Source organism: Colias croceus, chromosome 15 (assembly GCF_905220415.1).
Source record: "Colias croceus chromosome 15, ilColCroc2.1".
NCBI lineage: Eukaryota > Metazoa > Arthropoda > Insecta > Lepidoptera > Pieridae > Colias > Colias croceus.
In genome coordinates, this window is record NC_059551.1 from 8657023 (window position 1) to 8673461 (window position 16439).

The 16439-nt window shown below is 32.2% G+C and overlaps 1 protein-coding gene across 6 annotated transcripts; it reads left to right on the forward strand.

Annotated features, from left to right (window-relative positions):
• The first annotated feature begins 1113 nt into the window (after window positions 1-1113).
• On the forward strand, window positions 1114-16160 carry LOC123698053 (glyoxylate reductase/hydroxypyruvate reductase-like). 6 transcript variants are annotated; one of them, XM_045644642.1, is made up of 8 exons: window positions 1114-1341; window positions 12002-12219; window positions 12964-13100; window positions 13495-13684; window positions 14114-14277; window positions 14651-14815; window positions 15399-15524; window positions 15977-16160. In XM_045644642.1, the coding sequence occupies exons 2-8, from the start codon at window positions 12149-12151 to the stop codon at window positions 16093-16095; spliced, it is 972 nt and encodes a 323-aa protein (XP_045500598.1). In that variant the 5' UTR covers window positions 1114-1341; window positions 12002-12148; the 3' UTR covers window positions 16096-16160. The 6 variants fall into 6 exon arrangements, with proteins under 6 accessions (XP_045500598.1, XP_045500601.1, XP_045500597.1 ...); XM_045644645.1 differs by having other exon boundaries at window positions 12080-12219; XM_045644641.1 differs by lacking the exon at window positions 1114-1341 and adding an exon at window positions 8547-9064.
• The last annotated feature ends 279 nt before the right edge of the window (window positions 16161-16439 follow it).

A 16439-nucleotide genomic window follows, 5' to 3' on the forward strand; every position in this document is an offset into this window, starting at 1 on the left:
CGTATTTTGAATTACTTACCGCAGTGCTTAAATTTTATGAATATCTCTTAAAAATACTGAAGAATAAAGACATATAAAATTTAATATTTAAACAAATAATACATTAACATTAAAATAAATTATTAAATTAGCCAAAACCCACAATTTACTGATGAAAACCCAAGATGACATCTCATTACTGCTCTGCATGCAGGACATAAAACGCATTAACAGTCCGGTTAAATAGAAGAAATCCCGACAAAAAATGATAGTCGAGAAGTAGTCGAGTAATTTATTCCCGAAACGTAAAGGTGTGTCCGCACATGGCGTCAGTTACAACTAATTTGGACGTGTTAAGCGGTTATTTGTCGCGCGACTGTCGTTCATTTCGCTTGTACGAGTCTGTCCGGAGTTTTGATGAGTGCCTTAATTCTTATTCATTACTTCATTTATCTGAAATACTAAATTTATTCGGCACTTCGACGCCTCAAGGCTTGATGTATTACTGCTTATTTATAGGACACGCTTTTTATTTGTACTGATGAATGGCTTGGTATGGCAATTTTTTTGGGTAATAATTTCGAATTTTGATGCTTTTGAAAATATTTGGACGCTAATTTCGAGCATGTTTTTTATTTGCTGGATATTTTATATTCCTCCTTTCTCCTTGGGCAAATTATGTAGTGGATGCTATCTCATGCATTTCTTTGCTAGCATGGTAATTGGTAACTGAATAAGTTGGTGCTATTCTTAACTATTATCTACATATTATACCATTGCCCTTCCATTGCCTAATTTGATCCACCATCCATCAACATATTTGACATGTGCATAATAAAAGATAAAAAAGGTACCTAGTACCTACCTACGCAATAGAAAATATGTACAATATTATAAAAAATAGGACCGAGATTTCTAAAAAATAAGCTGCTAATCCCTGAATAGTTTTCAAAAGATTCTTTCCACCATAATTTCCACCACATGCAACAGGACATAAATATATAGACTAGACTCTAGAGCACAGAGAAGTGAGCACAGAGCAAAAAGAGCGCGCGTATATTTTTATCCTGTGCTGTATTTGTATAGATTGCACGCGATGTGTGCTGCAGTTAGGCGCCGCAGTGTCGCGACGCATTCTATGTGCGTTTGGTTACTGAGATTCTAATAAAAAAGAAAAAAAGATTTTCTGCGAGGGGAAGGAAGAACTATTTTGCTAGGGCTTATTACTTGTTATATGTAATGAGTCGATATTATAATAGATTTTATTATAATGTAAATATGATCATAACTATCTTGACCGGACCGAGACTAAGTATTCGAAAGCTTAAAATAAGTATCAAAACATTTTTACCTGGAAATCCTGTAAGTATATAAATATAACTAGATATATATTAATTGGTAGTAAAGTTGTACAACACTTTAAAAATCTTACTAACTATTTGACTCTGACTCTACCTTTTGATTGTAGAGTCATATCTTCTTCTCAGTATGAAAAATGGCATCTTATATGTATATCTGTATGTGGGTGGAATTGTGTTTTACACCTAAATGCACCTAAAAATTTTTGACTTGGCGGCAAATCTAACAATCAATGGTACTTGGTATTCTGAAAATTTTGTAGTGAACTCTACAAAATTTTGATTCTAAGGAAAATCACTCGAAACGCAAAATATTCGTAATAGAGAACAAAACAAAATATATATTTACGTAATCAATATCAATTGCATAATTTTTAAAAGACAGGCAAATAATGTTTAATAGTCGGTAGACATAATAATGATGTAGAGTTAGTTAGAACTAGGAAGAATGAAATTAATTACCAAGTTCAGAATCATAAACACTGCTAATAAAAATATTTTTGATCACAGTAGTTACTTATTAAAAAAAACACCCACACACGTAAATTTCTACCACCATAGTTTTATGGTGATAAATTAAAAGTCAACGACCGCACTGAGATGTTTGCCAAAATGGCGGTCGAAGTGATTCGGGCCCCGCTGTGCTTCCGCGAATGCACCAAGCTAATTAAACCTGAATTATCTTAATCATCAATAAATGGTAATTTCCGAATATTTCGCTTCACAACAAATTCATTTGCTTGCACGGACGACACGATAATTGAATAATAACTATTATTTCCACAAATTTTCATGCGCACCGCAAATTGTAACGGCCAATTATGTACCGGTTGTAATTCTTCTGTGTTGTTTCGAATAAGTTGTTGTCATTAATTTACTTTTTACACTACTATTGTGAAATTTTTAAAACTTTCCGTAGGTTCATTGAAGATGGCCTAAAATATAACCTTGTAGACTGTAGAGCAAACAGTTATTTTTTTTATATTAGTAAGTAATTAAATAGTACATTTACCCTTTATACCTATGTGATTCACGCATCTCAATGAAAAGATTTATTATATAGGCATTTTACTAGCTTTCTAAAACCTGATAAAATTTATACTAAAACCTTCCTATTGAATCACTCTATTTATTAAAATAAAACGTATCATAAACCGTATCAAAATCCGTTGCGTAGTTTTAAAGATTTAAGCATATATAAGAACATACGGACAGAGAAAACGACTTTGTTTTATACTATGGAGTGATAATATTAGATTAGCAGATTGCGAATGCAGATGTTAGATCCCAATAAGCTGTGGTCATGGCTTGCAACTTGAAAGTTGCTATTCGTATTCACAATTTGACCCATACTATGCACTTGTATTATTATTTATTTTGCAAACTTATACTTATGTTATGGTAAATTATAGATAATGTAGACTAGAGAGGGTAGAGTTTTTATGGTAATACAAATTAATAAGCTCGTATCATATAGATTATAGAGTTTAAATACGTTATAAATAACTTTGATAATCTGATTGCGAGCTTACGCCTTACACCCCAAAGCTAAGCTGTTAGCTTCCTGGTTCAGACAATTTATAATAGTTTACTGTTCACGCCAACATCTGCGCCAATTGTTGACACAATTTGTGACTGTAAAGGAGCGAACAAATAATAAAAACTAACTAACGATATACAGAAGGCTGCACACGTGTGTTCCTTCGACTCAAACTAAATGTCAAACGCCATGTTTGATTTTTAAAAATCGAACCTATTGCCATTTCAAAATGGACGCATTTATCTAAATGGAGCTTTGGTTTTTGTCAAAAATCAATAACTGTAAATTTTGACTAAATATTTTACGTCATTAGAAAAACGCTTAAATACATCAATGGATCGGAGATCTAAATCGTATTTTATCTGAGTAGCTATAAAGCCGGTTTTTAAATAATCGAATTTAATAGAAATTAGTCGTAATGTTCAATAAACTCTGACCCGATGTCAATTTGTCTAAGTTTATTTGCTGAAATGTCACCGATGTAATTCCGCAGTAACGACTTACTTGACGTGTGAACTATTTAAATGTCAATCGTTATTTTAATAATATATTGTATATACCGTGCAGATGTTTTGACTAATTAAGTTTAAAGTTTAATAACATTTCTATTTAAATCTATTGATTTTTGCTATAGTAATTTTGATGATATTTATTATTATTAAAATAAAATTTTATGTGTTTGCCAATTAGGCAATTTTAAAGATATTATAAAATATATTATAAGTATCAACGAACCCTGCGCAGAAATACTCAGCACCTTTGAAAAATTGAACATAAATTAAATAAAGAATGATTTTTATTAGTATTTTATTGAAATTTTATTTATATCATACTAGCTTTCCGCTGGCTTCGCCCGCTTTGTCTAAAGCCTTACCGGCTAACCCTTCCTTCTTTCCTTTCCTTCTAGAGAATCACCCTACATATTTATTAAAACCGCATCAAAGTCCGTTGCGTAGTTTTAAGGAAAGCGAATTTATTTTATTCTATTTTTTTTTTTTTTTTATTTCTTTATTTATATCAGGCAGCATTGCCCATATATTGTTAGTAGTACTTATTCTAGTGTTAGTAAAACTACATATACTTATTTTTAGATTTTAGAGTTATTAGCCATTTTTTATTGATAAAATTATGTACATTATTGAGAACTTTTAAAATACTATTATCATTTTTATTAATTCTATCCCTAATTGAAAAAATTTTTTTCCTTAATATAGCATAAAAATCATCTACTCTGTATAATACAAACATATGAGATGCACTACAAAAACGTGGCAATCCCATGAACATCCTGAATGCATTATTGTATTGTACTCTAAATGTGTTCATTGTTTTTCGTGTATGCTTCACCCACAAGCTACTTGTATAAAACGACTGACAATAGGTTGTGAACAATAGCTTTTTGACATTCCTACTACATTTTTTAAATCTTCTTATTATCATGTTTGCCCTAACTGATAGATTTCTTCTCTCCCTCTCTATATCCTCGTCATCACTCAGAGTGCTGGTAACGAAATGTCCCAAATATTTAAATTTACTTACATTAACCAACTCTGTTTCATTAAGATATATCGGAGGGACGCTGTCAGGACCCCGCCCCGCCTCTATGTAGTGGTTCATTTTCAGTTTATCGTCTTTAATTCATTTTTTAATAATTTGGTTGTACGTTTCTAAATTGGAAAGGCAAGCAAACACCATAGGGCTTATAGACAGTTTAAAAAAAAATAAAAAAAAGGTGACAGATAAGTTTCACAGGGTTGGTATCGAGCGTAGTTGGCGCCAAACTGTCGACTTCATTGCGAGAGCTCCCGCTCAACGAGCGAGTTTCCTTGAACCGAGTTCCAAAGCTGTGCTGAGATTACCGATTATCCTTTCATTTGTTTGGGGTTAAGTAAAGAACTATCAAATTGTAATCTATATATTATATAAAACTCAAAGGTGACTTATATAGTGATCTATCAACGCACAGCCCAAACCACTGGACGTATCGGGCTGAAAATTGGCATGCAGGTAGATGTCACAACGTAGGCGTCCCTTAAGAAAGGATTTTAGAAAATTCATCCCCTCAAGGGGTAAAATAGGGGTGAAAACTTATACAATGAAAATCTATCTTTTCCACGCAAGCGAAGCTGCGGGCAACAGCTAGTTTGTAGATATAACACGCAGGGGACATGACGAATGAACTTAAAAATATAGTTTATATATTTAAGTTTTGATCATGTTATTGGCGTTGCGTTGCGTATAGCTTTTGTTTTGGCTTGATTTAGCTACGAGATTCGTAGCACGAATATCCAAACATGAGTATGGACCAGGGATGTTGCGGATGCTGATTTTTTCACATCCGCGGATGCGAATGCGGATGCGGAGTTTTGAAGGCTGACATCCGCGGATGCGGATGCGGATGCGGATGTTCAAGATATTATGTAAATAAAGTCTATTAATGAAGAATTAAAACAATGGTAACTTAATTATTTACATTTTTTATTGTAATCAAATCAAAGAGAAGTACTTATTTTTATGTTAAACGCCTACTGGTATTTATATTAGTAAGTAAAATTAAAAATAGGAGCATTATACTCAATAAACAGTAGTATTGCCGCCTTTTCTGATTCAAGGCAATTACGCAAAGGTTCGTAAATTAAACCCGCGCTACTAAATAATTGTCCGCTAGGAACACTGCCCGGTGGGGTGGAGAGGATAAAAATCTTCGTACTATCGGCGATAATACCTTAAATTCCTCTCGATGAACACTCCACCAATTTAGATGATTTTCACCCACATTTATTCTTTTTTTAGTGCGGTAAGCAAGTATGTAATTCCTTTTTAAGTACAGCTTCAATGCTTCCTAATTATGGCATTTCTGTATTCTCGTCTTCACTCGACGAATCTAATACACAATGATCACTGTATCACAACAACATATTATATATTTATACGATAAGTAGACCATACACAGCGCAAACAAACACGTAATGATTTATTCACAAGAAACAAATGCACCACAATAAACGTGTCGAAACTTGTCACTAATTCCTTCACTCCCATTGGTCATTGTCACGTGCGAGCGGCATGTGCCAAACGTCGGGCCCGCTCAATTTCTTTCTTGTCGCTACTTGCATGATTTTCACATCCGCATGAACATCCGCACTGATCAATGCGGATGCGGATGCAGATGCAGATGTCCAAATTTATGCGGAAGTTCCGCATTTGCGGATGCGGATGCGAATGTTCGCAACATCCCTGGTATGGACGATGCTCTTTGGAGCATAATATATTTTGCTACGCGAAATTCACCATGAAATCTCTTAGACGTGACCTATTTCTAAACGTAGGTATCATCTGTTCTCTCGAACCCGTTTAAAAGAGGATCGCGTGCGTTCAAAGTTTCAAACAAAGGACGCATTTGTAGGTAATTGTAACAGACACGGGCAGCATGCGGAATTTCCGTTTTCCGAATAGAACCGCGCTTCACCTGTCGCGGGCGGCCGCGGCAAGGTGCGAGCGCACGTGCCACCCTCCGCGGGTGGACTCCGCTTGGGGCTCTCCTAGTCTCTAACTAGGCCATAGTCAAGCTGTGTCCTTGTGAAACATAATATGTTGGTAGTACTGTAATGGTAGTGGTTGACTTCGTTTATCATCATCATCACCATTCATCATTTTTGTGTACTTAGATAATATTAATTATTAACACGTATTAAGTATGTATATTTTGTAATTGTATAGACAGAGATGTATTTTATCATTTCTATTGGTGTTATGTTGTGTTATGTTATTCTTTCTTGTGAAGCTTTTGTAATTTCAACAAACTTCTAAAGTTCTAAGCCATTCTAAAACAAAAAAAAACAACTAAATGTCACTTAGTTTACTATTTAAATGTTTGTAACTATTAAAATATTTTGCTGCTTCTGATAATCGTATCGTTTTTTAATTCTTCACGTAAATATAAGCAAAAACAAATTGATATGTCATCAACCATACTATTACTAACCATCGTCTTATTATTTTATTAACGTGTATTAAGTACAAAGCGGAACAAACCCGCCATTTTGCAAGCCCCTAAATAACACCTGTATCTAAAAAACATATCAGGTGGCGTAGACGTTGATCACATTTATATGCGTATGCCGTATCCAATAATTTGGCTATCTGGAACTTTTAAAAGTTATCTATTGATAAGGGATCTTGGAATTAAAAGTAACAGTTCAAAAGTATGAAAATATGAAACCTACATAGGGAGAGTTAATTTTAATGACATGTGTCTGTTGATATTTACTTTATGTATGGTTTATTTAATCATAATTGCCAATTAGTACGACGATGATTGTTGATACATTGCAAGTAAACAGGGCTTAAATAGATTTGCGCGGAATCTTGTACTTTTTATTTTTCTACATTCCTACAATTATTTCAGGCTTGTCTCCAAAAAAGTTGATCAATGACGTGCTACAATTTAATAAAGACGGAATAGCAGAATAGTGAATATTTTTTTTTATATTGTTAGACAAGAATTATGTAAAAGTGTAAATATTTAGGATTCGTTAAAAAATTGGTTGTCTGTAAAGACGGTTTACTGACGATAGTTGAACGTGACAACGTTCGATTGTGCGTCTTTGTCGCTCGTTCCGCGCTCTCGCTTGCACTTCAAGCCTTACGTCATGGAACGCCTCAGAGCGAGGTAACGCCGCATGAGTCATGTTTTTTCGTGCGTGCAGCCGGCTCTATCGAATTATAAGACGTTGTCACGTCAAAAAAACTAAAAAGTTTGTTGTAACGCGAACGTCATTGATGAAGGATTCAAGATATCTAATTTATTTAGAGACTTAGATTACTTTACCTAGAGATTAGATAGTTAAGCTTCTCTTGAAAAGCACAACTGATTAAATGTAGGTACTTAGAGTTTCAGTACCAAGCTTTTTTTCAAAACCCTACATGATCATAATGAAAGCTAAATTATACATATTATAAACATACAATATATAGTTGTTCAAGTGAGCAAGTTCCAATACACAAAAAACTTATGGATATTTAACTTCTACTATAGTAAGATTTGGTAAAAGTTGTCGTAATTGATAAAGATTTCAAAATCCAAGCTCCCGCACTTACCATTATGGCTTTATGTATTTTCGAGACGATTTTGGACTTGATTTATAAACTGAATTCATTTATGGACATCGCTTTTGGTTTGTTGTGTTTATTTTCAAAGTTTTTCCCACAGTGCGCAGTGTCGAAAATATCTCAGCAAGGCTTAAATTGATATTTTACTTCGTACTCGTGCATCTTTTATGTATAATATAACTTGGTGTTTAGGCAGTTGTTTTTTTTCAGATTTTTTTATAAATATTCAAATGAATAAATGTATAGGTATTCCTATTTGTGTCAACCACAGTAGGTACAATTGTCTCTGTAGTGCACACTAAAGAATTTTTGATTCATTGATTGAACGAACGAAATTGAAAGTATTCCGAAAATAATACCTAGTTATTAATATTATTTTCTAAAACTTTAATTAACATTTTTAAATAATTTAATCAACAGTAAATTATTTTTTTACATAGTCTATTAAATCGAAATTGTACTCAATTGATGGAGGTACGCCATCTATCCGATATTTTCATAAACAATGAAACCACAGAGTACATTATTTTAACTGAATGAAACATTATGAATACTACACGACGTCCAGTTACTGCTACTTGTCGCTAGATGGCAGCTTTTAGAGAAATTCAATTCAACCCTAGATTTTCTAAATTTTAATTTCAGTAGGTAAAATATGGTATATATATATTTCTATATTATTTCTTCTATTAAATTCTAAATATTCTAATTTTCCTGTACAGATATGAAAAACAGATAAATATTTTTACAAGAGAAATATAATAATCGTATTAACAAAAAAAAAAGAAAAAACATATAAATAGGGCGTAAATAGGTACCTATTGGTAAAATTAAAAATGTTGATTAACAAGTTTTTACTACACAACGGTAAAGGATTTTTTTTAATTATATTGAAATTCGCTGTTTAGGGTACGTAAAAATTCTTATAATTCTGAATTTGTGAGTCATGCTCTTATTATGAATTCATGTGACTGTAGGTATTTAAATCTGTTATGTAATGTGTTAAATAACCTAACTTTTGAGCTGCTCCTATGTACAACTTGTCAGCTGTTAATCATCTTAAATAAATTTTTGGGTAAGTGAAATTGAATTAATATTAATACAAATGCATTACATTTATACTACAGCAATAATATAATCTGAAGATATTTTTGTTTGTTTGAATCTCATCTAATCGCGGGAATTATTTTTTCAAATTTCAAATTCAAATTTCGATTTCATTTTCACCGATAGTATTACATACCACAGATAATATTATAATACTATGACATTACTTTTTCGTTAATTAGCTTTTAGTTAGGTACATACTGGTACATAATAATTATTATAATAATAAAAAACTTATAAGTGTGAGTTGGACTCGCGACACTGGATTCCGTACATCTATGCCGGGGGATAAAAACGTGAATGTGTATTTTAATTTTTAATTATGTCAATGTAATTAATTTAAATACTATAAGGTTTTTTTGCAAAAAAAAAAATATATATAATTATATATTTGCACGTCTAAAGTTGTTAAAATGCCATATCTGCTGCCTCTTTTTCAAAAATTTAGGTATTTAGGCACTACGTTTAATAAAAATGTGTTAATTTGATTTTTCAAAAAAATAATTTACTATATGCAACTTTACAGAAATACGTCGAATCACGCGTGGTAGGGATAAGAATAAGATGGCGCGTAACGGAAAAATGTCACGCGTAGGGGAGAGGGGGCAGTTGAGAACAGGGGCAGTTTTGAATTATTCGATTTATGAACGCATCCTTTACTGTTTTCGACCTCCATCACCTTTTTAATACTGGTAACACCGAACTACACATCTGTCAGTTGTCAACTAACGTCTATGTCAGTGTCATTTTGCGAAAATATTGCCGGTTACTTTGACGGAGACGAAAGTAAACAAATATTTTTTTGGTTAAATGCAAATTACTGAAAACGTAAGTATTATATTCGAGTTGTTATTATTTTATAGTGTTTCACGTATTACAGACAAAGTATTTACAAATATGAGATCATTGAACACAAGTTACTTTCACGTCCAAAATTTTTTATTTGTGAAGGTTGGTATTGGGGCAGATTTGATCAAAATAACTGGGGCACTTTTGAATAAAATGTTCAAAACTGCCCCATACACATATACATGTAAAGCTGACCCTTTTACTAAGTAAGTAATTACATTTTTTACTGTCTTTACTTTACAGTCATAATGGTAAGAAATTATAAAAAGAAAAAAGAAAGTGATGTGATCGAAGAAGATGCCCAACGAGCTGTTTCATATGTTGTCAATGATGGCATGAAGTTGAGGACCGCTGCTACGATATTTAACATAAAACCGTCAACTTTATTTTATAGAGTTAAAAAATTTAAGGAAAACATAACGCCAAAAAATGAAAACTATAGCAGCAAACACACTACGCATCAAATTTTTACCAATGATGAGGAGCGTATGCTGGAAGGTTACTTTTTGAAAATGTCCAGTATGAACTATGGCTATTATAAAAAGAAAAGATGGAAATATGTTTTTAGTTTCTTTCATGAAAAAGAAGTTCTGTTATAAATTCTTTTTCCCTGAAAAAGAAGATCAATCTTTTGTGCCTATCACGGATGTTGTAAAGAAACTTCCGAAGCCATGCCCTACTGGAGGAACTTCACGAACAGCTGCTTTATTAACTTTTAATTTTGACTTCAGTAAATTTAAGATGGGTTAGGTACTTTAACCTATCTCATATTTATATTTAAATTTATTTCAAAGTCCAATATTTTGGTAGTATTAACTAAATTAAAGTATTGATGTGGCTTGCATTTTTAATAATTATATTTTGTGGTCATTTAGTTGTCATGATTGTTTATTATAGATTTAAGCGTTTTTAAAATGTCATATTTGCTAAGTTACTTATGAATAATATTTTTAATATTGTTTCGCAATGTCCAATTTGATCTCGGTTAAAATAACGTGTTCTTTGTTCAAGACTGCCCCAGGCTGTTATGAGTTTTATATAAGTTTATTTAATTAATAGTTATTGTAAGACATAAATGACAGTATACTATCATAATATTAGCTACAAATAACATAAATATATTGTTGATTATGTTCTAAGTTACATGGTTTCCATTTTATTCCAGTTTTTCAAAACTGCCCCTAGGGGTTTCAAATGTGCCCCATTCGCGGGGCACATTTGAACAAAATCGAGTTTTTTAAAAATTGATACTGTGTAACTATAGCAAGTCAAAATAACTAAATATAATTTTTTTTTATGTAGTATAAGCCCCATATCTTATATTAAAATAAAATAAATCTTGATTGGTCATACCATACGGGACAAAAAAATTTTTATTTAAAAAGTGTTCAAATGTGCCCCCCTCTCCCCTAACGAAAAAATGTTACACTAAATTTTTTTCCAACCCCGATAAAAAAGTTTCACTTCAAAAACATATAAAAATATCGCAAAAACTGAGAAATTGAATGAAAACTGAGGCATTGAAATGTACTAACATATGACAAAAGATTCCGGGATTACGTTTGTATAGCCAAATGACGTCCGGGGGCCGCTTCAAAGAGACTTTGCGATTAGATACGCTATCTCATTCTCTCTAGCGTTCAATACACTGTTGGTCTTGTAAATTAGGACACGTAAGTTGTATTTAATAACTTTCATAAAAACAAAGATTTGGTTATTACTTTACAATATTTTTAGAAATTATTGTAATCATACAATGATTACCACTTTAATATTTAATAATTAATACATATAATTCGTAATAGTACTAAAATTGAAAATAATATGCTAAAAATGTAAGTAATAGCTATAAATTATTTTTCAGTAATTTTGTGTTATTAATCTTAACAATAAAACTTAATTCTAATAATAATGACTATAAGTAGGTATCTAATTAATGCTTCTGTGATGTGCGGATGCGCCTGACTATTTTTATCTTAACCCACTTGAATAAGTAATATTAAAATTCCGTAAGTACGATTTATTTTAACAATTTTTACATTTTATTGTATGATAGTGTCTTGATAAATACCTAATCCTTCGATTGCGTTACAAATTCGTTCAACATTCTTTAATACTTCTATGTAACGTCTAGATGATTTGGCCTGCTGACTTGGGAAGTTTCGGCTGCTAACTGGACAGAAATTTTGCATCATATATCAAAATGTCTCTCAAAAAAGTTTTGATTGTAAACAAGACGTTCCCGAAGGCTGGATTGGATTTATTAAAGGATAAGTAAGTCATATTTATTTTTACAAAAGAATTATAACAAAAAAAAACACAAAAAATTGCACCGTAAACATTGTTACCTGTAAGATTTACTTAATTATTTATTAATTTTTTATCACTTCCTAATACTTATATAATTTCTATGTAACAGTGTCACTGTTCGTTTTTTGTACCGTAAATTTATTTTAATTTTATTAAAAATAATATTCGTCTGCATAATATATTTGTTACTCAATACTTTGCCAATATTACTTTCTGCTATAAAATTGTATTTGTTCATAATATTGCATCATCTATCTCTATGCTACCATAACACTGAAAAGTTTTTGTTCAGTTGAAAGCGGTAATCAGGAAATTACCACTTGGTTCAAATTGAAAAGTTAAGTACCTAATATTTCTGTGTTGGATAGGAAAGCTGTAATAATATTGCACTGACCAATAGGAAGGGAGTAGTAATGAAAATTTTGAATAAATGAAATATGATTTCTTCTGAAACTGCGGGCTCAGCTAATTACTATTATATAATACTAGCTTTCCGCCCGCAGCTTCGCCCGCGTTTCCAAAGAAAAACCCGTTCCCGTAGGATTTCCGGGATAAAACCTATCCTATGTCCTTTCTCGGGTATCAAAATATCTCTATACCAAATTTCATGCAAATTGGTTCAGTAGTTAAGGCGTGATTGAGTAACAGACAGACAGACAGAGTTACTTTCGCATTTATAATATTAGTATGGATTATTTTTGTTTCTAGACTACAGGTGACAGTGCTACCATATTTAGACTACCAACCAGAGATGTTGCCAGAAATAAAGAAAAATATTGCGGGAAATCACGCCTTGATATGGAACACGAAGCATCGTCTCAACAAGGAATTATTGGACCTAGCTGGTAATAATCAGTAATTATTATTTTGAAATAAATCATGAAACTCCAAACCACACATTACCAAAACATGGATAAGCAAAAGCAATACCTTTAATTTATTGTCTAGTAAAATTTAGAGTCTTTTTTAATGGTATGGTAATCTATGGTTGTTATTATTATCGAGGACAAAAAGTTAATAGTGATATAGGCAAATACCGCAAATATAATTTATATTTTAATATTAGGTCAAAACTAGGCTTGGCTGTCCATTAATAAAAGATTCCTTGTTCCCTTTCCAACTATCTCCACCATCTAAGTTCTCAACAATATTCTTATTTATAATAAATTATCTTTTTTTATTTTTATAATATAACTTCTGTCAAAATAAGCACTTAATTAAAAAAAATCTCCTTTCCAGGTCCACAGCTAGAAGCCATAACAACCATGGCATCTGGTGTAGATCACATAGATATAGCCGAAGTTGCAAAGCGCGGTATACCGTTGGGCAATACTCCCGAAGTGCTCGACAATGCTGTGGCTGATATCACTGTGGGATTGCTGATAGCTGCAGCTAGGAGCTTTAAGCCTGGTATTCGGGAGGTGGAAAGGTATGAAAAAAGTGAATATAAGTTGAATTGATCCTTTCATTGAAATTTTATTGTAGAGTTACCAGGAAAACAAATCAGTTTGACTCGTCTGCAATAGCATAAGCGTCTGCCTCTGCCTAGGATAATAATTGAGTTTTAGTAGTAAATTTAATAAGAAATTAAAATTATTACACTTTCCGCTCGCTTCTTTGCTCGCATTTTTTCCAATTAGCATTTAACTCTTATCAATATTTTTTTTATTTTTTATTAATACTTATACTTAATGGTATCCTATATAATATATTTTCCTGAGCATACTATATTATTATATCATACTATATACGCATACTATATACTATATATACTATACTATATTATTTGGTTCAGCATCTCTTCCTTTGGCTACATTTATACCTACTTAATCACAATTAATGTTTTTCTATTAAACAGTGGCGAATGGAAATACGGTGTCCAATGGAACTTAAGTCGTCACATAAACGGTACAACTGTTGGTATTGTTGGCCTTGGAGGCATCGGGCAAGCTGTTGTTAGACGCTTGAAGGGCTTTGATGTGGGGAGGTTTATCTATTCTGGACGTAGTGATAAACCAGAAGGTATAGTAATAGGAAGAGTGTGTAAATGTGATCAAACTGTCTCTTCTTAAAGTAATTTGCAACCAGCTTCTTGCAACCAGGTCAAGCGTCCGCCCCGGATTGGCGTGAAAGAATGCGGGTTCGAGTCCCGCCTCGTGATCGAATTTTTATTCTTGCAACCAGATTCTGTAAGATTGGAAGTAGAAAGATTAGTAGCAGCAATTGCAAAAAAATACACAAATTTATACCTACCTATTGTTATTTTTATTTTGAAAATATTTTTTGGAATTTAGGTAGTATTTACACAGCAAAAAACTATGTATAAACATGGGTTGAATTTTTTCTACTTACGTACCCTTCCGTCTACGCATACTGACCTGTTTTCATTTTCCAGCGAAAGCTTTAGGAGCTGAAAGGGTACCAATAGAACAATTATTAAAAGAAAGCGACTATGTGGTCCTCTGTTGCCCTTTAACTGAAGAGACTAAACACCTTATTAATAAAGAAACTATAAAATTAATGAAAGATACTTCTGTCATCGTTAACATCGGTAGAGGAGGTTAGTATCCCTACTAATATGTATATGTAAATGGAAAAGTAACTTTGTCTGTTCGTCTGTTTATCAGTCTATTCACGCATAAACTACTGAACCGATTTGTATGAAATTTTGTACAAAGATAGTTTCAGACCTGAGAAAGAATTTGGATACCACGAGAACGGGAACTATGCGGGTCTTCATAAAATATAGAGTTTGAGATATGTATATTCATAGCGTCGTTAGATGAAGATTTCAGAGCAAAAAAGGCAAATGAACAGTCTGAAATCTCAATAACTGAACTGAACTGATAAAGTTCAATAAAATTTTGTATTGACCTAATCATCAATTGCGAGCCACTGCCCACTTGCATCTGTTTCAGAAATAATATAAGTACTTACTATTACTTATATGGTTTTCTATTGATAAGAATATTTTTCTAAATTATCCTGGGTATTATACCTGCAAACGTAAGGCTTAACAAATATTTTTACTTTGGATTTGTGAGTGTAAACCACGTGTATATCACATTCATCGACATTTATAATATAGGTACATTACTTATCATAAAAATAAAAATTAGCTAAAAATATAATAAAATTCACAGGTATTATAGACCAAGACGCTTTGTACGACGCTTTGAAAGAGGGTCGTATCTTCGCGGCCGGTTTGGACGTCACCACGCCAGAACCTATTCCTAAGGACCATCCTCTTGTATCATTGCCTAATTGTTGTAAGTATTATTAATTATTATATGTATTTACTAGGAAATATTCAGTATAGTCGTAGAAGTAATCTGCTAATATTATATTATTAATAAGAAAGTCTGTTTATTTATCATGTCGTAACTGAGCGATCTTATCAATTACGCTTATTATCTGGTGATAGTAAGTTAGGATGCGAGCCGCTAGTTAGTGATATAGGTTACTTTTTAATGGAATGAAATATCTGATTCCCATAATAAATTCCATTGACCAAGTGTGCGAAGCCGCGGGAAAAAAATATATACTATTAAAGTAAAATGTTAGGTAGCAGAGCTGATCCTAAATTATAATTTGTAATGTTGATTTGAAAATTCTGGAAGAAATTGTAAATTTTTATATTAATATAATTTATTTCATTCAGATTCTCATCCATATAATTGTTAGTAACAGTATATAAAACTAATATAACCATTATTTTTAGTAATAATTCCACATCTGGGCAGTGCAACAGTGGAAACTCGTGACGCGATGGCAAAACTATCGTCACAAAACATACTACAAGCTCTTGATGGAAAACCAATGTTGCATCCAATTTGTTGAATGTAATTCCGAATACCTATATTATTTGCATGGAAAATTATAAAATACACATTTATTGAACAAAACTGTGTTTCATTTCATTTTTATATTTATAACCCTTGTCAAAGGATCTTTTGATCTTTAAATTAATAAAGTAGGTAAGTAAAATATTATCAAAATACAAAGGTTGGATTGTAATGGCCTCCTATCATAAAATTATATAGAAAAAAATTTTTTAATGTGACTGTTATCTCATCTGACACCACGATACCTAACTATAAATCCCATTATTGCGTATTGCACCATTTTATATGACTATTACAAGGGGTATCGGAAATTTAGACTGAGCAGTCTCGCGCAGAGGA